The 23,921-nt window shown below is 44.7% G+C and overlaps 1 protein-coding gene across 1 annotated transcript in view; it reads right to left on the reverse strand.

Annotated features, from left to right (window-relative positions):
* The window catches only part of MEIOSIN (meiosis initiator), a 2,478,810-nt gene that overhangs the window by 694,865 nt on the left and 1,760,024 nt on the right, over nt 1–23,921 (reverse strand). The window contains exon 9 of the mRNA XM_085627965.1: nt 10,263–10,345. Within this exon, the coding sequence (XP_085484091.1) occupies nt 10,263–10,345 (83 nt within the window). The remainder of the gene's footprint in view (nt 1–10,262; nt 10,346–23,921) is intronic.

The following is a 23,921-nucleotide window of genomic DNA, read 5'->3' on the forward strand; positions in this document are numbered from 1 at the left end:
CAGGCCAACTTCTCACCTCTACCAATAATTTCCTAACATTTGTTTGAACTATTTGCTGGGACATAAAGCTGCAATGCATCATCGCTTTTAAACAATCACTCGCAGTTGTGTGACTCTGAAGAAGGACTGGATGCTTATCTTGAAACGTGCATGCTGGTACGCTGCAGTTGGGACATTTTGAAAGACTGCTTTGTGTACATAGCTGTCTACACCAATTCAATATCATCTAATAAAATTAATGGTTTGGGGAACCATTGACAACTGTGCAGTTCTCTTTGTGGCGAAGGTCCATTAGTTGATTCTTTCATGGAAAAAGTGAACCTCAAGTTGTGAACTTACATTTTCCTACAGACAATGGGATTTGAGGAGCAGGCAGAAACACTATCGGAGCTCTACCAAAGGCCTTAGAATATTTGCAATGTTTGCCCATTTGGTAATTTTGAAGACTTTGGAATCAAAATCTGCAGGGGTTCGGTGATTCTGAGTTACAGCTTTGAGAAGATGTGTGACTAGAGGGTAGCAATGACAGTGCAAGGTCAAATGACACTCATGGCGCACAGAATCTGGGGTTTCTTTTCATACATATATGGAACATACACTGTAAAAAGACATTGCCCATCAAGCTCATCACAGAAAAGGAATATTTTCTTACCCTTAATCCTAGTTCTCTATCAGGGGAATCTCCATTGAAATCATAAGCATTGAATAGTCCCACCTACATTGGGGACCCCAGAGCACTTTTTCCTGTCACACTTTGTGTAGTATCTTTGCCTTACTTCGGAAAGGCCAGGAGGTACATGTGACAATAATGTAAACTTTTGCTACCTTAAAACAGGCTATATTACCAATTGAAGAAAATACTTTACGAGATGGAAGAAAACTACATACAGTTTTAAAAGTCACTACATATAAGCAAACTTTATAAAAACATCCTTAAACCTTTGTATTCTCTTTTAAAGTGATATACAGGCAAGGATAGGGCAATGTAACCCTATAGACTGCAGCAATCAAAGAAAGACAACAGAACACTGCAACTTTACAACCACCTTGATCTCTAGTGCCTTTTCATGCCTTGTGGGTGGAAGATGAGGACGCTCTTCCAGCCACTTTGCCAGACCAGACTGGAGGGGCAGGAACTGCCGGTCCCGGCCAGCACCACAGCAGCGACGCCCCCAACGTTGCACCAGGAGGCGCCAAAAGCCAAGCAGGGCTCCCGCAGCAAGGCACGCTCTTTCAGCCACTTTGCCAGACCAGACTGGGGGAGCAGGAACTACAGCTCCCAGCCAGCACTGCGGCAGTGACGCCAACGACGCGCCAGGAAGCGCCAAAAGCCGAATAGGACTCCTGCAGCGTGGGACGTGCATGGAGGCCGGACAAATGGCTGACCCGCCTAAGCCCGGAAGAGGCTGGGCTACACCCCCACCCCCCGAGTCCTGTTCCAGGATTCAACAAGACTTGCATCTGTCTGAGCCTTTCAAGCAGCCATCACGAAAAAAGGTACTGTGTTCCCTTTTTTCCACTCAAATTCACATCCTGAGAATCGTGGATTCCTGTTCCTACTTTGCTTAGTATTCCCTGTTTACTTGACCTTCTTCCAACCGGTTCCACCTTAGCCCAAATAGTCTTTAAACATGGACAAGAGGAAGGGTGTCTCAAGTGACTCCAGCATGCTACCTCCCCACCACACCCGTTCGACCATTGACAATTATCTAATCAGGGATGTCGAACATGATTACTAATGAAATTCGACTGGTGGAACGTCGCCTTTCTCTCATCATAGAAGATAACGTTCCCTTGCCTACCAATCAAAGTTCCTCTGAGCCGTCACTGATGCAGAGTGTATCTATTGTAACAGGCCCACCAGTGGTTTCATCGGGCTATGTTGTCCCGTGGAGCTAGGTCAAAATTTGGGTGACAGCACAGATTGTGTGGGGGGTGGGTTCTTGGTGTCAGGAGGGTGAACCGAGCCCGGCCCTACTTTCATGGAGGGTGGTGATCAGCTCTGTGAATCTGATGCGGAGTGTGGCCCATAGGCCAAGCGTAGGAGGAAAACTGTTAAATCAACAAAGTCTAGAAACCCTGCGGCAAATAGAAAAATGGCCTCGCTTAAGAAGGCTGGCAATGACGATTTGATTGGAGGTTTAGCGGTGGCAAATGAAAATACTCTGAGCAAACTGAGTAAGTGTATGGGTGATCTTTTGCACTCCAAATTTCGCCCTATTATTGAACGTCTAGCAAGAATCAAAGCTAAACTGGTGAAGCCCTTGGAGTGCAGGACTTCCGCTTGTACTTAGTATTTGACCTCTGATTTATCCCCAACGAAATCTGCCCAGAGCATGGATGTATCCCGCCTACATGTCAAATTACCTGTAAATCAACCTGTAAATCAACCGGAAACCCATGCCTCAAGCCAGGCCCCCTTACCTGTGATTGTTCTCCCCCCTGCATCTGCTCCTTACATTGGTGCTCTGACTAATGTCCCCAGGCTCGCAGTAGATAACACGGAATCCACCAGGGGCCTAATGAATAAATCCATTCACTGGTTGCAATTGGGACATATCAAAAGAGATTTTGCTGGTAAGACATGTGGGGGGATTGGTGGTGGGGGATGTGGGCACAGTGGGGATGTCATTGTGGTTAATTTTCGTAACCCTATGGTTGTCCAGGAAATACTGCATAAAGCTAGTTTGGGAATGGTTAAAACTGACCCCGTCAAGATAGTCCCACTTGGCTTTTTCTATCAGCATCTCGCTTATCGTTCCTGTACTCCTGGCAGTTCCATTTCACAAACAAGCATGTTGCCCAGACCCCCAGCCCCCCCCCCCCTCAAGCGATACTACCCCTGAATAATAGATTCTTAGCCTTGGCCGGGATGGAGGATATCGATTGACGGTTCAGAGAGGAGCTTGTTTGCTCCGACTTACAGGAGAAGGATGAGGTACTTGATAGCCCAATTTCTGTTGCCCAAACGCCCCCCATTCTTTTACAGAATTCTCTGCCCATGGTTTCGGGATTACTGGAGAAGGGTGGGGCTCCTGATAGTTCCATATCTGTTGCCCAAACGTATACTATCCCTTCTCAGAATTACTCCCGTAGAGGGCCCGGTGCGCTGAATAACGGCAGGGTACCTGACAGTCCAATCCCTTCGGTCTACTTGTCTACTATCTACACAGAATCTACTTTCGGCAGGGGCCGGTGCAAGGACCTGCGTGCCTGAACGCTCAATAGATAATGCTTGTTTAAATTTCTTAAGTTGGAATATTGCTGGTTTAGCCTCTAAAATCCTGATTTTATCGCAAACTACGATATAGTATTCATGCAAGAAACTGGGGAAGTAAAAAAGAATTTATTTGATGGCTTTATGTGCTTTAGCTTGCCTGCAACTCCATCTCCGTCTGGCAGAGCTAAGGGGGGTTTGACTGCCGGGTTTAAAGTCGATATTGGCTGTATAATTGTACCGTTATTTCAGGAGCAGACCTTCTGCCTTAACTGGAAAGACACACATAAGATCGATTTCGTTAACTTCTACAACTTCTCGTCCAAGGGTGATTGTAATTTTCAAAGTCTCTTTGTAGTGATCGACATGCTTGTGGAGAGAGAGGTCCGGGTGGAATTCCCCCTTAAGCTGTTGGTGGCAGGGGATTTTAATACCAAATTGGGGCCCACTCCGCCTCTCTCTCCAAACACCTTCGATCTATTCTCTCGAGAGTCTGACCAGAACGTGATGGACACTAGGGGGCGGGTCTTATTCTCCCACCTGGCAGAACGCGGCATGGTCAATAAGGTTCCTAATTCTACTGACCAATATATTCAAACCCTCATAGGATGGGGCGCAGGGAGCATTATTGATTACATCTTTGCCTCAGTGAGCATGTCCCAAACTATTAAGAATTGTGAGGTTCTTACTCAGACCTATAGCGACCACAATCCCATTTCTGCTAAGATAGTGCTGCCGCAAGTGCAACATACGCTTAATCCTTTGCCTTGTCTTATTTACCAAGGATGCAGGGCGTAGGGTGGTATGGCGAACCGCAAACTTGAACAGCATTATGCCCCAGGTGATATGCAATAGTACTGCCCTGGTGAACAGTTGTAATCGCATACCCTGCGAACCGGCTTGCATTCTAACCGACTTCACAAACCTTTTAGCTAAGATTAAAATGCTGCTTTCCAGACCCATTGCCCAGCTATGTCACCATGTTAAATCATGGTTTGATAACGCATGTAGAGCAGCCAATAACATCTTACGTAGGGCCCTAAAGCAAATTCCTAGAGATCAGTGTGCAATTAAGGAAAGTAGAACGTTATACCAGCAAGTCATAAAAAGAAGATAGACGGCTATGAAGGAGGAGAAATGGGAATTTATTGTGGGCGCCTGCCAATCCAAAGACCCACAAGCTTTCTGGAAAGCAGTGTGGTCTGTCTTATCCCCCGTCTTACCAACTGATAAAGTAACTGTCCATATTTCGGCAGAGGCGTGGTTGGCGCATTATGCTGGGCTGTATTCCTCTGATTTCAGGGCTGATTATGCCTCTGCACAGATGACTACAACGTGCCTAAGCCTTGTTTTTAATGAAGAGGAGGTTTTTAACGCAATTCTTAATAGCAGATGCAAGAAGGCTCTGGGGCCGGATGGCATTCCACTTGAGTTATTCAAGAAAGGCTCAGTGTTCTGGACCCCGGGCCTCACTTCAGTTTTTAATTCGGTCTGCAGTGAGGGGGTGCCAAGGTCGTGGTGTTCATCTGTATTTGTGCCGGTGTTTAAAAAAGGAAATTTGCACAATGTTAAGTGTTATCGCCCGATATCCCTTTTGGATTCCTCCGTTAAAATTATTGGGAGAGTCGTTTTGGACCGCTTACTGGACATGATCAATTCAAACGGCAAATTTGCTCCTAGCCAGTATGGGTTCTGAAATGGGCTTGGAACAATTGAACAGTGCCTCAATCTCCACCTCATTGTGGCAAAATACAAATATGCCATGGGTGCTTCCACTCACTTGGCATTTTTGGACCTGTCAAGTGCATTCGATTATGTCTCCCGCTCAAAGTTGTGGGTCATCTTAGAGAGCATGGGTGTTGATGCGGGTCTGGTTACACTCCTAAGGAATCTCCATCAAGAACTCTCTACTTCAGTTAGGTGTGGAGGTACTGGTGAATTTACCGAGCTATTCAGCATCAAGCGGGGGTGCATAAGGGCTGCATCCTTGCCCCCATCCTTTTCCTTCTCTATATAAACAACCTTGAGAATAAATTCGTTTCTATTGGGGCTGACGTTCCACATGTGGAGAATAAGGCCGTGCCCGCTCTGCTATATGCTGAGGATGCAGTCCTTCTGGCAAGGACTACAAATGGTCTTAAAAAACTCATTGTCAGCTATGTTAGTTTTATGAAGGACCTGGGCTTGGAGCCAAACTCCAAGAAAATCTTTACAATGATATGTGGCCCAAAAAAAAAAAAAAAAAAAAAAAACAGCAGTCTATACATAGAGGGTAAATCTCTGGAGAGGGTCAGTTCCTTCCCTTACCTAGGCCTGGAGTTTGATGAAGGTTGTTTGTGGCTTACCTGTGTAAAAAACAGAATAATCCGATATACACAAGCTGTAGGCATCACTTTCTTGCTTGCAATGTCTATTGGTAGAAAGCCCATTGCTCCAATATTAGAGATTTACAATCGCAAGTGCCTGCTGATATTAACATATGGAACGAGTATCTGGGGCTGTAGGGATGCTCACACGTTGCAGATGGAGCAGTACAGATTCTGCAGCTGAGTTTTATGGGTTCCCCCCTCATCTCCGCATTTCTCCCTCCATCTGGAGCTAGGCAGGGACTATGTCCAAGATACAATTAATGCTGCCCCTTTAGCCCTCTGGTGTTCAATCTGGTCTGACAAATAAGATGATTTTAATTAGGCTGGAAACCCCAATTGCAAAAGGTGTTTTTGGGGATGACATTTTCACATAAACATTTGTGGTTTTCTTTAACAGTTCTGCTCAGTGTCAGCTGCAACAGTTCAGATGCCTGGCAGATGGACAACTGCATCCTGAGATTCCTTGAAATTAACGATTTTGAGATGATTTGTGCTTCCAGGGACAGCGGTCTGGGTCGTGTCGCTATTGGTTTGTTAAGGTAATACACGGCTGTTCACCGTGAAGGATTAAATGAAGACTGTCAGAGCTAGATGCTCAACTCCAGGAGGTTGATGTAGTAAGTTTGTTCCTTCAAGGACCAAGTGCCTTGAATCTAAAGGTGATCCATGTGAGCACCCCAACCAGACAGGGAGACATCCGTCACTATCGTCTGTGTTGGGATGTCTAAAAGAAAACTCATTTCCGTGAGTAAATCTTTTGAAAGACACCCCCAACTGAGTGATTGCTCTGTATGAGTTGTTAGGATCACTTTGTCTTCCTAATTGTCTGCAAGCTAGTAACATGTATCTTTCAGACATTTTTGCAGAAGTGTTGTATTCAAGTGTGGATGCTTTACTAGGAAGAAGTATGATGCCTTTGACCCTAGAGGAGATGTTATTATATCTCTCTGTTGAATGGGATGTTCACTTCAGAATGTGAAATTTCTGAAGGGCAGGTATTCATCTCTCTTATAAAAGGAACACTTTTGGGTGTACCATATCGAAAACTGCTCTCAGGTAATGAGGGGACTGTACTGGGGCAAAGTTGGATTCTTCGTGATTCACATGCAACTCCAGTCAGTTCAGGTTGATGACAGCAATCTGAAATATTTTTGTTGAGTTTAAGATTAAGATTTGATTTAAGATTTGATTAGCTAATTGTTTAGATAAGGCAAGATGAATATTTTCATTTCTAGAGATGAGCTGCAACAACCACCATGCATTTTTACAAGGTCCAGGTTGCAGAATTAACACCAATAGGAATGACTCTATTGGTAATGGTTGTTTCTCATTAGATTTTCAGAAACTTGCAATGTGTTTTAGATATAGGTATCTGAAAATAGGCACTGCACAGATCTATCAAGCATAGCCAATCTCCCTGATGGAGTTGAAGGTAGATATGATGCAGAACCACTAATCAGAATTTTGCTTTGTGTACCCACTCATTTGCTTTCTCCAGGTCTAGAGTGGGTCTGAACTATTTTATTGGTCCTTTCGTCTTCATGAGGAAGTAGGAGTACATTCCTATTCCTTTCCGACGTGTTAGGACCTTTTCCAGCACTTGTTTTTGCAACAGGATGGAAACTTTGAGCTGTGAGAAGGACAGAGAAAGACATTTTTGGTGGAATTGCTGGTGGAGGTTGCTTGAACCTAATCAATTTTGCACAATATTCAGAATCCATTTGTTGCTGGTTATGTTTTCTACTCTTCTAGGTAATATGCAATGCTTCCCCTACTGGAGTGGAAACGGAAGAGGGGGAAAAGAGAACTCACTGCTTCCCACCTGTGTTGGTTTATGGCTGGAGCACATTGCTTTTGATCCCCTCAGCCTCTTTATTGACGTCTCGGATGTTGATGCCTCTGTTGTTGTTGCCCTGCGGTTAAAAAAGGGGTGGAACCCTCTGATGAATATATTGTCAGTCGTAGTGACAATCAGATTGTCTCCTGTATTCGTTCCTCTTCTCTAATTAGACTGCTGCAGTGTCTTGCTTTGTTTTCATGTGAGGTATCTGTCATCAGCATAAGATTCAAACGAGGTGTTACCAGACGCCATCAGTCAATGTCCTGTGCTGTGCTACCAGCTTTAGTCCTGGGAGCCTGATCCAAGAAGAGCAACACAAAGGCAAACTGTGGCAGTATCCATGAACTGTTAGGATGGATGTATCCACTGCAGGACTGATGCCCTGACTGAATACCATCATGCCTTCACTGAGCATTTCTTGTAAATATTCACGTCTGTCTCTGGGCAAATCCTATATGAACTGTTGTAGTGAGTCCCAGAGTGACCTGTCATACATTCTCAAGTGGGCTGTGGCATGACATTTTTCAAGCAGCTGAAACAATCACGGATTCCAGTGGGGGATCCGCTCGGAGGAGTAACAAATCCTGGTCAGGTGGCCTGTATTTGTTTTGTAGGCGACTAGGAGCTGTCCTGACAGAGGCTGGAGTCAGCAATAAATCTATGGCTGGTTGAATGAGCCCTGGGACCAGCGAGAGTAATACCCTTGAGGAGGTTGTGGTTGCTGGTAGAAGGATAATTAATTTGTTGCCACCATGTATGAAGACCTCCTGGAAAGTGCTAATGTCACCTACAGAAGATAGCCTCACTGGAGGAGAGTCCAGCAGCGTAGGTAAATAGTGGCCATAAGAAGTGGTAGTGTAGTAGGATCTTGATGACCTTGATCAGGATGTAGAATCCTGTCTTCTTCTTGTACAGGACACTCTGAGTGACTGTGAATGGTAGTAAAGACAGTGAGATCATGACTTCACTCTTGACACATGGTGAGGTCTGGTATGATGGGACCAAGGCACGAAGCATCCTGGTGGAAGTGCAATTTATGCAGGTGATTGCGGAGGCCTAGGATGCATGGCTGGCGGAATTATTGCAACAATTACTGGTGGATGAGGAGAAGACTTCGAAGCTGTCTGAGGTTGGTGAATGTGGCATTGCAGAATTTGGAGACAGAGAATGTGGCATGATGACCGGAGAAGCTGGTCTAGAAGGAGAGTAGGCTCTAGAGTACTCAGAAACTGATTCTGTGGGGTGCCTGTGTGCTTTCATTCTTTAAGCCACTCAGCTGTTGTCTTCTTCACAGCAGAAGGTTTCTTCAATGTCAAAGTATGTCTTGACATCGACTGATGTCCTGACATTGGTGAACCTTTTAACATTGATGGTTTCATCATCCTTGACGTTGTGTCTTCAACACAAAAGCAGCCATCAACAGTGAGCAAGTAGGTGCTGTACCTCTACTCGATATTGATGTCCTCGACGTTGAGCGGGGATGTTGTCTTTCACATTGACTTCTATTCTTGGATTCTTCCCTGCAGGAGTCCTTCATGGTGAGCTTGAGGCATTGTAGAGAGAGCAGCCTCTCCTCGTCCCTCAGATGCATCTCCAGCCAGGGAATATTGCTGTTCTCTGCAGCTTAGGTGAATCTTCTCATGCTCTTTCAAGTTGCGTCTGGAGAGGTAGCTATAGTGACAACATCTTCTAGGATCATGACTATCTGGTAAACATAGAATACTGATCCTGTGCAGGTTTTTTCGATTCTTCTTCCAGAATCCAGGCCCTTTGCGAAAAGGATGGCATTTTGCAAAAAATTGAAAACCTTTCCTGTCAGTAAATTAGCTAATATTACTCTCTACCTTAAAAGACGTCAAGTGAGCCACTTTTAAAATGGTTTTTGTAGTGAATTCCAGAAGAAAAAAATCCTTAAAAGGCCAAGCTCTATGCTCCAGGATCCTCTCAGCAGAGGCCAGAAAAAATAACTGTGTTAACTGGCATCTACAGAGCATAATGAGATACCGGAGAAAAGGTGTCCTTAGCGGCACAGTGTTCTATACTCTTTCTTACATTGCTGCAGCCTATACAGAGACATTGGCTTATCCTTTCCTATCATTCACTTTTTAAAGACAATGAAAAGGGCCTGTGAAGGATGTTTTTAAAATGTCACTTTTGCTTATATTTAGTAATTTTTAAAGGCTGGACCTATTCTTTAAAAGACAATGAAAAGGGCTTCTGAAGGATGTTTTTAAAATTTCACTTTTGCTTATATTTAGTAATTTTTAAAGGCTGGAAGCATTGTCTTCCATCTTTTAAAGTGAATTATTGACATCGGCAATATAGCCTGTAGTAAGGCTGCAAAAGGTCACATTTTTGTCCCATGTAGCTCTCGGCCTTTCAGAAGTAAGGCAAATATACTACACAAAATGTGGCTTTGAAAAAAGTGGTCGGGGTCCCCGCAAATGGACGCAACTATTTATTGCTTATGATTATCAAAAGAGATCCCCTGAGAGAGAAACAGAAAGCACATAACACAAGAGAGAAAATAATTATGCAGCCTTTCAATGTCCATAGACAAACAAAATAGCTTATTAATGGGAAAGGCTATACCTGTTTTCTAAAGATGTTGCAAGATTCACTGACAGTAAAGCTTGTTCGAAGTGTATGGATATACAAAAAATATATTATTTGAAAAGGTTTCTAATTCTCTCATAATTGCTTGATGAATTACTGTAAGTAGTACATGTGAAAGAATATGACATAAGAGGCATAGGATGATTTTAAACAGAAGGTATGGTTGGATTGAGGGAATTTCTTCACTTGTTTTATTCACAGTTGCTAAGGTGTTACCCACCTCTGTCTTGAAGGTCCCAGGCAGATTCTGCAAGAGAAAGGAGCGCGGTGACTGGGGACTCAAACGTACATCTTCAAACAAATCTGCAGGGGGAAAAAAAAACATTTAGCAAAACACCTGCCAACAGAAATTTCTTGAACAAATTGTCCTATAATGCAAAGTTCCTGCTGCTCCTTCTAAGCGAAGAGACGAAATTGGGGAACATGTCATATAACGGAACAAGCATTGGAAATGCAGTAGGTCTGGCTTATGAATAAAAGTGCCTTTAGTGTCACTGTTGGGGTTGACACTCATTATGTCATCATACATGCACTCTGGAAATCATATTTGCACTCATGCATCCATTTATCCAACACTGACTCATTCTTGCATACACCCACTGACACAACCACACTAAAACACAGACAAACTCAACATGTGCAAGATAAATAAAAGAATAAAAGCATAAAAAGAAAAATGGTGACATTGTAACACAGTGGTATCAAAACAAAACATAGCAGTAGGTACCCAGCCTGCAGAGGTATTGTAGATAGTCTATTGTTTTAAAGTTCCAGCGTTGCCTCCACATTTAAAACCAACATGTTGGTTATCTTGGATGGTAAAACAATGATACACTATGGATTCCAGCATTTCCATATTTATTACCTCATTTAGAGGGAGTGGCCACATGGGATGTGGCAGACTTCAGATTAAATGAGTTGCAAGCATAAACCTGTTAGCACTGCCTAGAGAGCAGAAGAATCATCTTACAAAATATTAAAATATAAAGGGAAGTAGAAAAGAAATGAAAGAAGAACTATAAAAGGCAACATTTGAAAACTAAAGATATGGCCAAACAGCCATGACACTGAAGCTCACTCATTTTTAAAGTGAATCAAATGACTGATGCAAACTGAACCATAACCCTATGCACTACGCTGCATATAAATATATATACACACACACACAAACACATACATATATGTATAAAACGTTTTTAAAAAATTAGGCCAGGAATGCTTTAAAATTAAATCTGTAAAACTAAGAAGAGACATGTTAAGATTTCATATACTTTTCCACCTCATCACTTCATAGATCATTCAAGTTTTGGAGATTCTCTAGACAGTGTAAGATTTTGGTGTAAACAGCATAAAAAGAGCAGAGGTTTTATAAGATAAAAAGGACTACATAGCATCAACCAGCTACAGCACTACCATATATCAGAAACAGTTGACTTAACTGGAGGGCTCCTATTATCAGGTGAAATAAAACCTCTTGAGTAAAGGCCTATATTTCTGCCCTGTTCCTGAGCACCATAATCATGCCAACATGATGAGAGACCTAAAAAACAGACACAGACTTACAGAATACTTTAGCAAAAATCTGATGTTTATCTGCCAAGCTATCTTCCTGATTGATTTAAGAAGTTCCACCATCCCAAATCATGGACTCCTGAATGTGGTAGAAATACTGTTCTTGATACATACATTTTATTCATTAACAGACTCATCAAGGAATCAACCCTAAGAAGGTTTTTGACAACATTGGCAGAGAAGAAAGAAAATCTCTGCACCACCTTCAACAGAGAATGGATGTCATTAATAAAACAGCAAACAAAGGCGGAGGAGTGGTTGCAAAGAACGTAAGTGATTATATTAAGGCAGGAATGAGACAACTAAAGGGGGTTACAAAAACTACTTGACTCCTTTTCTGCCTTTATGAAGGCCTGTGATTTATCCATAAACAACTGTAGATCGTTTGTGATGCAGGTGGGCCTTCGTACGAAAAAGTCCCCTCAATTTAGGGTAGGCACTGCTCAGACCCCCGTACTGACGTCTTCTCGTATTTGGGGGTCTTATTGGATAAGCAGACGTTCTTGAAGTGTCTATTTTGGTGTACCACATGGAACAGCTAACATAGTGGTACATGAAGAACTGGGGGTCCTGTATCTGTGTGACACATTAGCTCTCCGTCCACTAACATTTTGGTTAAAAATGTGGCGGAATGAAGGATTGTCGTTGACTCAATTGATATTGAAAGAGTGTATGACCCTTGACTATGACCATCACATACCATGGCCTAGATACATAAAGAGCAGCTTTGAAAGACTAGGAAGAGCAGAAATATACACTAACTCAGAATCGGTATCTAAAAAGGATTTTTAATGGGTAAGGTAGCCCTTTTGCAGTCTAAGGAAACTAGAGCTGGAATTGAAAAAACCTAGGGCCTCATGTAGGTGGCATACACTTTACCGATTCTAAAATACCGAATCATACCGATTCGGTATTTAAGAATCGGTAAAGTGTATGTAGGTAAAAATTCGGTAAATGTTACCGAATCGGAGTGAGTCGGTAATTACCGAATCGGTATTTACCGATTCGGTAATGAGGCATACCTTCCCATTGATGGGAAGGTATGCCTCATTACCGAATCGGTAAATACCGATTCGGTAATGGGGGAGCACATGCAAGGGTGGCAGGGTGTCACATTGACACCCTGTTGCACCCCTGATTCGGCCATGTGTGCACATGTGGCACACATACATGCCCTAAGGGCATGTATGTCTGCCACATTGCACACTTCTAAGTGCTATGAAATGCTTTCACACATCCATACTTTATTTACCACCAACTATTAGTTGGTGGTAAATACCGACTCGAAACAACACCCACACACTCCCCCTACATCTCATTTCTGTATTCGGAATTTACCGAAACGGTAAAATTACCGATTCGGTAATTTTACCGATTCGGTAAATTACCGAATACAGAAATGAGCCCCCTACATGTCACAAGCCTAAATACCGGTCGGTAACGGTATAATTACCGAAAATTGGCCGTTACCGACCGGTATTTGGCTACGTACATGAGGCCCCTAGTGTTCGAATAACACTGAAAACAACATTATTTACTGAGCCATAGCTTCTGGAATCTTTTAGTACATATGAACGTTTTTTGTTGACCAGGTCTCACCTGGATTTTTTCCACCTCCTCCTGGCTTTATCAAGGGGGAGTAGTAGAGGACAGATTTTAGCATCTTGTGGCTGCGACGGTGAGTCTCCACAGGACTTGCTTCATTTTTCATTATTCTGTAAGCTTTATGTTATCACTCGAAAACTTTTATTGTTCCTATTTTAAGGAGGATGAAATTCAGGCAGGCTCGCCCAGCTCTTATTTATTTACAGCTGTTGCATGAAGACTCAATTTTATTTGTCCTTTATTTTCTTAAATCTGCAGTGAAGCTTAGAGCCTACCTTGATTGAACTGTAGTATTTGTGGGATCTGCTCTTACTCTAGTTCCCCGGATGAGACAGAATTATTATATAGGATCCCAGGAGTCATTTATCTATTGGTTTATTTTAACTTTTATGTCTAAGGGACCAAGTATTTTTTATTGTATTTTTCCTATGAGTTGTATGAGATCCCTATGGGGTCTGGTTTACTGTGTGATGAACTGTATATCCATTTTATGAATTTTAACCATGCATCGTTTTTAAATATTGGAAGCTTTTATAGTTTTACACGTGAAAACCGAATAAAGTTATTTTGTGTGTTTGAGACAACTAATGGATACCAAGACTTACAAACTTTAGAAACAGATCCCACAGAACTAGAACAAAGACATTTAGAAGATTATTTTAAAGGACAGAAGATTAAATCTCACTCATGAAACAAAAGTGGATGTATTTGTTCATCTTAAATCAAGACCTGGGAGATTTTATGTGCTTTCCAAAATTCACAAAATGACCAAGCCTTGCATTCCCATCATCTCTGGCAATGATATGCCACTGACAGATTGTCTTTATTTGCTGACCTGCACATCCAGCCCATGGTCCAGGAACTTCCATCATGTGTTAAGGATACTTATTAGTAAGTTCAGATGATAGAAAAATTAAACCAAACCTAAACATTTGACAATGCCACTCTCCTAGCTACATTTAATTTTATAATATTATACACCAATCAACCACATAAGAATTGTATTAAGGTATTATTTGAAGCTCATAATAAAAAAAACTGTGAAAAAAACACTAACCAAAGTGCTCACAAACTTTGCAAGAGTTATCCTTTAATACAACAATTTTACATTCAATGCTAAACACTATCTGCAGATAAAAGGGAGTTTAATGGGTATTCGGAGGGCTCCATCCAATGGAAATATCATCATGGGAAAACAAGAGGACAATACACTTGCTACTTCCAGCATCAAACCAATGGTATGGCTAAGATACTTTGATGACATATTTATAATATGGAATGCAGGAGGTGGAAAGTTGGAAGAATGTACAGCTTAAAGCAACAGTATCTATCCTACCATAAAATTAACCAGCAGCAAATTTGAACAGAAGCATCAGATCCCTTTCTTGGATCTGCTACTCTCCATATATGAACAGAAAAATGGCACTGATTTGTACAAGCCTACAGATGCTCATTTGTATCTAACCTGGACTTCATGTCACCCTTATTACACTACACTCAGCATTATCTACAGCCATGCTCTCAGAATAAGAGGCATCTTCAGCAATGAGGGCACTTGAATAAAACATCCACAGGAGCTTGCTAAATTATTTCAAATGCAAGGCTAGCCTCTGCATATCTTACAGCAACAAATTGACAAGTCTTTGCAGTTACCAAGGGAAGCATTTATTTGGAATACTAACAGCAGGAACACATGTGACAAAAGCCCATTTTTGTTTGACTATCATCCATCAGCTCCCAACTACAAAAACATAATGCAAAAATCATTTCCCTTAATTTCCAAAACCACCAGTCATTGCTTATCGCAGAGCTCCCAATTTACGATCTCTTATTGTGAGAGCTAAACTCAAGCAAGCTAGAACAAATGTAGGGGTTCATTGTTGTGAATCTAAAAGGTGAATCACACGTGAATACCTTTTACAAACATCATAAGTAACAACTTCTGTTACAAGAAGAACCAACGGCGTAAAACAGCATCTTACATGTCACTCAACATACATTATTCAGTGCCAACTTCAAAGTTAAAAAAAAAAAGTATGTAGGCCAAATAGAGAATTGCCTGCGCACATGAATCAGGAATCACAAATCAACAATGATTTGTAAGAAACGCTTTGCAGCAGCAGAAGAGGGCCTATGAGTCCCAGGAGACCCAAGGAGACTCGCTGAGCCCCCAGGGAATGAGGAGGGGCTGCACTGACACCGCTGTATATAGTGCTTTCCCGATACCCGCTGCGTTGGACGCTCTACTGCGACCAAAGGGGGACTACGAGTCCCAGGAGATCCATTGAGACTCGCTGAGCCTGTAGGGAAGGAGGAGGGGCTACACTAACATTGAGCTATTTAGCGCTTGCCTACTGCGTCGGATACTTTGATGCTGCAGAAGAGAAACTACGAGTCCCAGGAGACCTAAGGAGACTCGCTGAGCCCGCAGGGAAGAAGGGGCTGCACAGACACTGCCCTATCCAGCTCTTGCACGCTTCCCACCACACAGGATGAGCTTTGGGTGCACCCCGACGAGCACCTGGGCGCGTGCCAAGAGTGGGTCTGTGAGCGCCCACCTGAGCCGGGCATGACCAGACCAGGCCCCCCTCTACCATTTCCATTTTGTTCATCTGGCGAAGGTTTTGGCTATCTTCAATGGAGAAACGTAAGGCAGCCGTTTCTAGAAGCATTGCTCGAACAAAAGGAATGGCCACTTCCAAGCCACCTCTCCAGGATGGTGCCCTTAATGAGGAGATTATCAATGTAGACAAGAGAACTGGCTCATCAAGGGAAGGCTGACCGGGACTCTTTTTTTGCCTCCCTGTAGATGCCACAGTACCTCTGGTTGCTTCGATTCCAATGAAGGTGGAGGATCCATGTGGTAAAATTAACACTGTGCAGGTTAAAGTGCTCGTTCATTGATCAAACCCTGAGGCGACTTCTCCTAAAGAGGAGAGTGTGATAGAGTCTGCAACAGTTCCCTTGTCTCTCTTCAAAACTGCGGACCTAAGTGGACCACACTGTGAAATAGCTCGAGTCTGTTGTCAGTAATATGGCTAAAGCTTTATTTTAAATTTGAGTCACTTATCGGGGGCATTTTGAGTCTTATGATCAACGCCTTAACAATATTGAAGTCTATTGTAGCAATTAGAGGGGTATTACCTATTCCCGCTCAACACCAGCCAACTTTAATGCCTCATGTTCCAGAAATGCCCCATGGGCAATCTGATAGGAACATGCCTGTAATGGGCGCTTCAAGGGTGCTTTATAAGTGGGAGCAACTGGTCACAATAGGGTGCTAGTTTTTGTTCCAGTATAGAATGCCCCTCTTGACACTTTAGATGAAACAGGGAGTGGCACCAGGTCATGGAATCCACAAGGGAAAATCAACAGGTCTGAGCCTTCTTCCTGGAATTGTCAGACACGGCCACTAAGTGGTGTAGCCATTTCAAGCTCAGTGACCCCTAATTATAGCCTTCCCTAGTCTAAATTGGACTTCTCATCCAATATGTAGTCAAGGTCTGTCAGCAATCTACCTCCTGAAGCTACCACTTATGTGGTGGTCTTAGGGAACGTGCCACCTTTGAAAGGGAATACATCAGAAACTTACATACAACTTAAAAAGAAGACCACTCTTTGGATAGGGTTACATTAAGATTTGGCCTTCAATAGCTATGAATGGATCAAGATGGTAAGAAGAGTGAGTTGGCAGGGTATAGACACAAAAAATCTGGCTGGTGGCTGAGCTGCGATACACTTTTATCAGCCCACTGAAGCAGTGTGTGTTTTGGCTGCTATTGGCTCTTCTACAGCCAGCAAACCTTTTTCTATTCAGGCCCTTTTGCTAGCTTATTTTTACAGGCCTGAGGTGCTAAGTTCTGTGCCTCAAACTGGTCAACTCGAAGAGGGTCTCTAGCACCTCCTCTTTCTTATCAAGTCTGCTGTTTCATCTCCTCTAGGCTCCCCTGAGGATCCACTTGCATCTAACCACCATGAACTGGTCGGCGTCGATGTCGAGTTAGGACCCAACAAGCCTTGGCAAGCGTAACCCACGCAGGATATAGGACTTGCTTCTGTCGCAGACCTGGAAGGTCTGGGGTGCTTCCCTTTCACAGGGGAGCGGGTGCCAGTCTGGAGGAGCCGGACCAGCAAGGCAAAAGTGAAGGTTCGTCGTCACAGAGGTCATTAGCCAACGGACCAGCAACCGGACAACACGTCGAGCAACTCAGGTGCAGAAGGGGCCCACGCACAACACGTGAAGTGTGGAGAGCTGATCTTCTTTGCAGATGGTGCTCGGGATTGGGGCTTCTCAATTCCCCAAGCACAGCCTCGAGGAAGTCTCAGAAGTCGCGTTAGTCAGTTACTAGCCACTTTTCCCAAGTCGCCGGTCCCACGTCCCTCGTCGCCTCCACGGGTCTCAGCTTTGCTGTTGATGTGGATCTGGTTCAGAGGTGTCTGGAAGTCACGGTGCTGGTCAGTCTCTGCAGTCGTCCCTCGTAGGATGAGTCGCAAAAAAAAGCAGCGGTCGCTGGATGGTGCCTGGTTGCCCAGGGTGGTCACTCCTTTCCCACAAGGGAGATTCTTCAGTCTTCTTCCATAGTCGAATGTCGAAGGTCCAGGGTTTCTGTTCAAGATGCAGGTTTAGGAAAATCTAAAGTCCTAAGGACCCAGCTCCCACTCTTATACTAATCTGGGGGGCTGGTTTACCTGCTAGGTCCCTCCTATGGGTGGGACCAGGGAGGGGGGTGGTTACACCCCCTTCCCTTTGTCCAGTTTCGTGCCAGGACTGGGTCTGGAGTGCCCCAGCACCGGTTTGAACCGGACTATGCATGGGACACCTTGTGTGCCCCAGGCAGTGTCTCATTTCATTCATCCCTCCCTGCCCCAATACACTAAGTCCTGTCTAGGGTGGTGCTAGCACCTCCCAAGGCAGGAAACCTATTTTCCAAGCCTTCCTCGCTGGAAGGACTCCCAGCAGCAGGAGGTCAGACTTGTGTTTGTGGCAGCAGCATCCATTTTGGGATGCTGGGGCTCTGGTTAACTTTAACCGGGTAGTATGATTTTAACATGTCTTCTCCCTCTAGAAGGGAGGAATACTATCCTCATCCCCAGAAATGGTGTGGGGGTAGTATTCCACAGTGTTAGACACCTTACACGACATGTTTCGATAAAGCCAAACCATAGTTACCATAACCGCGAGGATTATAAGGCACTTTAAGAGTATATGGTAGGCAATATTATAGAACAGCTATAAGGACATGGTTCCGCAAGCTGCAGACAGGCTCAGCTCATGCTAGAGCACCATCTCACATGTTACCAAGCACTCTGCCTTCAGGATTGTTAAGGCCTGCCATAGGAGTGACTGATAGGTTACCCATGTGTCTATATATAGGGTAGACATAGGAATACTATGCCTAAGCAAGGGGTGATTACACGACCTTGCCCCAAATGAGTGATCAGCCAGTTGTGTCATAATGGAAGGCCAGCCAGGGGTGGCATAATACATGCTGCAGCCCCTGGTAGGCCAAGGGTACACCTAGGCCCTGGGTACCTAAGGTACACTGTACAGGGACCTATAAGGTGATCCTTACCAATTGGGTTATGTACCTAAAGTACATAGTATGAATTTAGAGAGAGAACAGCTGGGCTGTGGGTCTGATTAGCAGGCCCACAGCCACATCTAAGTCGAAAACCAGTGAAGCAAAAGCAAAAAGTGGGGGTGAACATAGAAAGCAGACCCTACTCTCCTACACAACCCCCCCCCCCCAAACTTAGGGACATTAAACTAACCTTGACCAGTTGAGTCTTCATGTTCTAAGTGGAAATATCTGGAGAGTCCATCTGCATTGGCATGGTCAGTCCCAGGTCTATGTTCCACTGTGAAGTCCATCCCCTGTAGGGAAATGGACCACCTAAGAAGTTTGGGATTTTCACCCTTCATCTGATTTAGCCACAAGAGGGGCTTATGGTCTGTCTGAATCTTGAAGTGATTGCCAAAAACGTATGGCCTCAGTTTCTTCAGGTCCCAAACCACAGCAAAGGCCTCCCTCTCAATAGCTGACCAACGTTTCTCTCTAGGGGTCAGCCTTCTACTAATAAAAGCAATGGGCTGGTCTTGACCATCTACATTCAGTTGTGAAAGAACAGCTCCCACACCCAACTCAGAAGCATCTGTCTGGACAATGAACTCTTTGGAGTAGTCTGGACTTTTCAGAATAGGTGCAGTGCACATGGCCTGCTTCAGGTCATCAAATGCTTTCTGACAGCTTACTGTCCACTGAACTTTCTTTGGCATTTTCTTAGAGGTCAAGTCATTAAGTGGTGTCACAATGGACCCATAGTTCTTAACAAACTTTCTGTAGTACCCAGTCAGGCCCAAGAAAGCTCTGACCTGAGTCTGGGTAATTGGAGGAGTCCAGTTCTTTATGGTCTGGATCTTGCTCTCCAGTGGTTGAACCTGACCCCCACCTACTAGGTGGCCCAGGTACACAACCTTGCTCTGCCCTATCTGGCACTTAGTGGCCTTGATAGTGAGGCCTGCCTTTTGCAGGGCCTCTAAAACATTCCTCAGGTGGACCAGGTGACCCTCCCAGGTGGAGCTAAAGACAGCAATATCATCAAGATAAGCTGCACAGTAGTTGTCCAGGCCTGTAAGGACTTGATTCACCAACCTTTGGAAAGTGGCAGGTGCATTCTTCAAGCCAAAGGGCATTACCACAAATTGATAATGTCCTCCTGGGGTTGAGAAAGCAGTTTTGGCCTTTGCACTCTCAGCTAGTCTGATTTGCCAGTAGCCTGCTGTCAGGTCAAATGTACTCAAAAACTTGGCAGCTGCCAATCTGTCAATGAGCTCATCTGCCCTAGGTATTGGGTGGGCATCTGTCCTAGTGACAGCATTGAGACCTCTGTAATCCACGCAAAACCTCATCTCTCTCTTACCATCTTGGGTGTGAGGTTTTGGCACCAGAACTACAGGACTAGCCCAAGGGCTCTCTGAAGGTTCAATGACTCCCAGCTCCAACATCTTTTGTACCTCAATCTTTATGCAGTCCCTGACATGGTCAGGTTGCCTGTAGATTTTACTCTTCACAGGCAGACTGTCACCAGTGTCCACCTCATGGGTGCACCAGTTTGTCTGACTTGGGGTCAGAGAGAACATATGTCTGTAGGACTGCAGAACTTGCCTGCAGTCCTGTTGCTGATGGTCAGTGAGGCTGTCAGAAAAGACCACACCATCAACTGAACCATCATCAGGGTTCTGAGTCAACAGGTCTGGGAGAGGGTCACTCTCTTCCTCCTGCCCCTCGTCTGTAGCCATGAGTAAGCCCATGTCTGCCCTGTCAACATATGCCTTCAATCTGTTGACATGAAGCACCCTGTGGGGGCTTCTGGGAGTCCCAAGGTCCACCAAGTAGGTGACTTTTCCCTTTTTCTCAACAATAGTGTGGGGGCCAGACCATTGGTCTTGGAGTGCTGCTGGGGCCACTGGCTCCAACACCCACACTTTCTGCCCTGGCTGGTACACAGTCAGCACGGCCTTTTGGTCATGCCAAGCTTTTTGGAGTTCTTGGCTTGCCTCAAGGATTTTAGAAGCCTTCTTCATATACTCTGCCATCCTGGAGCGGAGGCCAAGTACATAATCCACTATGTCCAGTTTGGGTTGTTTGAGAGGTCTCTCCCATCCTTCCCTTACTAGACACAGGGGTCCCCTTACAGGATACCCAAACAAAAGCTCAAAAGGGCTGTAGCCAACCCCCTTTTGTGGGACCTCTCTGTAGGCAAACAGAAGGCAGGGTAAAAGGATGTCCCATCTTCGCCTAAGCTTGTCTGGTAAACCTTTTATCATCCCTTTTAGGGTCTTGTTGAACCTTTCAACAAGCCCATTGCATTGTGGGTGATAGGGGGTAGTGAATTTGTAGTTTACACCACACTCCTTCCACATTGCAGTCAAATATCCTGACATGAAGTTGGCATCTCTGTCAGACACAACCTCCTTTGGAAAACCCACTCTGGAGAATACTCCAAGTAAGGCTTCTTGCCACAACAGGTGCTGTTGTGGTCCTCAGGGGTATAGTTTCTGGATACCTGGTGGCATGGTCCACAATCACCAGTATGAATCTGTGCCCAGATGCTGTTTGGGGGTCCATTGGTCCTACAATGTCTATCCCCACTCTCTCAAAGGGAACCCCCACCACAGGTAGTGGAATGAGGGGGGCCTTTGTGGTGCCACCTGATTTGCCACTGGCTTGGCAGGTGACACAGGAGCGACAAAACTCCTTGGTATCTTCTGACATGTGAAGCCAGTGAAAGTGAGGGACAAGCCTGTCCCAAGTCTTATTCTGGCCTAAGTGCCCTGCAAGGGGAATATCATGGGCCAAGGTAAGAAGGAAGCCTCTGAAACTCAGTGGTATGACCAACCTCCTGGATGCACCAGGCTTGGGGTCTCTAGCCTCTGAGTACAGCAGCCCTTCATCCCAATACACTCTATGGGTACCTTGAGCATTCCCTGCAGCCTCAGCAGCAGCCTGCTGTCTGAGGGGTTCAAGAGAAGGACAGTCTAATTGGGCCTGCCTCAGATCTGCCCTTGAAGGTCCCCTGTCCCAAGAAACTCAACCTGGTCAGGTTCCAGTTCTTCTAGGACAGTTCCTTCAGGGCTCTCAGAATCATCCTCCTGTGAGGGCTGATCCTCTACCTGAGGCAGGGGGGAAGGCACAGCCTTAACCCTACTGCTCTTTCTCTTGGATTGAGTCTGGTCTATTGTCCCAGGATCCAGCACTTGTTCAGTGTTGCACTTTTTGGCCTGTGACCTGGTCACAGCAAGGATATGTGCATCTATTCCCACCATTTCTGCATGGGTCCTATACTCCACTTCAGCCTACACTGAAGTTTCAAGGTCATTTCCCAACAGACACTCTACAGGAAGATCTGAACTCACCACAACTTTCTTGAGGCCAGTTACCCCTCCCCAGGAGAAGTTAACAATTGCCACACTAAGGGAGGTAGTGGCATTGCTAGCGTTGGTCACTAGATAATTCTCACCTAGCATGATCTGTCCAGGGTCCACAAAGGCAGGTGTCACCATTGTGACACTATCACCTGTGTCCCTGTATGCCTGAGCCATTCTTTGGTTGATAAAAGGAGTCTGCCTGTACTTGCCCAGGTTACTGGGACCTATAGTAGAGGACAAAGCTATGTCCCCATCACAGATCAGAACAGCCTGAGTGGGCATTCTGACTAGGCCAGAATCCACTTCAGTTCCCAGGGTTAACCCTATTACACCCTTTTGCTGGGAACCACCACTTACAGCTGGACTAGGGGGTACAGTTGCCTTAGGGGCAATGGTGGTTGGGGGCTTGACCTTTTTGGTGCATTCACTATACCAATGAGAATTGGACTTACAATAGTTACACCAAGGTTTCTTTTGGCCCTCTTTCTTTTTATCCTTTTTGGGACCACCCTCCCCCTGAGCCTTTTGGGGGCCTGGTGAAGACTTCTGGTCTTTTGATTTCTGCTCTTTACCCTTCTGGTCTGCCTTTTTCTGATCACCGCCCTGGTTCTGGTTTTTCTGCTTAACTCTAGTCCTGACCCACCTATCTGCCTTCTTTCCCAATTCCTGGGGAAAAGTTAGGTCAGAGTCAATCAAGTGTTGATGCAGCAGCTGGTTTTGACAGTTAAGTATTTGTTCTCTCATGATCAAATTATACAATCCTGTATAGTCCTTAACCTTACTACCCAATAACCAGCCTTCCAAAGCTTTAGTGGCACAATCTACAAAGTCAGTCCAGTCCTGAGTCTGTGTCTTCTGGGTATCCCTGAACAACAACCTGTATTGTTCAGTGGTTAGGCCAAACCCATCAATCAGAGCAAACTTCAGGACAGTGTAATTGTCAGCATCCTCATCACTAACTGTGAGGAGCTTGTCTCTACCTTTCTTAGAGAAGGAGAGCCACAAGATAGCTGCCCACTGACTTTGGGGTACCTGCTGTACTTTGCAAGCCCTCTCCAAAGCAGTTATCCATTTGTGGATGTCATCCCTACACTTGTAGGGAGGGACAGCCTTGCTCAGGTTTCTATTATCATAGGCCCTGTCTCTATCCTTAGGGATATTGCTGCCACCAGTGGGTCCTAGCCCACTTAACCTTTGCTCTCTGGCCAGAGCAAGCTTCTCCTTGGCAAGGGCAAGTTCTTCCCTTTCAATCCTCATATTGGCTTCCCTCATTCTTGCCTGATGCTCTCTTCTCTGTGGAGAATTCATTCCCATGTGAGAAGAGGCATTGGAGCTATTAGAGACATGGGAGTGGATAGATTCCCTTGAAGGGGATCTTCCTCTCCTACTTCTCTGGTTAAGTCCACTTGAGGGTCTGAATGGGGGGACCCCATTCAGACTCCCATGTAGGCTTAAGTTAGCCTGGCTAAGTCTCCTAACTTGAACCTGGCTGTCTACCTCATCTTCTGAAGTCCCTGCTGACTCATCTAGATCAGTATTGTGAGGGGAGTCTTCTGTGGAGGGTAGACCCTCATTGGTACCTAGGGTACCATCTTGGGAGGCTCTCTGAGTATCATACTCTTCTAGGAATTCCACTAGATAAATGAGGGTAGGGTTTGAACCCTGTTTTAACTTTCTGGAGGTACACAATTGTCTCATCTCCTAAAAAGTTAGGGTATCATATCTAGAGGGTATCTTTTTAGGATATCCCTCTCCTGAGAGAGAATCAACTTG

Source organism: Triturus cristatus, chromosome 9 (genome assembly GCF_964204655.1).
Source record: "Triturus cristatus chromosome 9, aTriCri1.1, whole genome shotgun sequence".
Taxonomy (NCBI): Eukaryota; Metazoa; Chordata; class Amphibia; order Caudata; family Salamandridae; genus Triturus; species Triturus cristatus.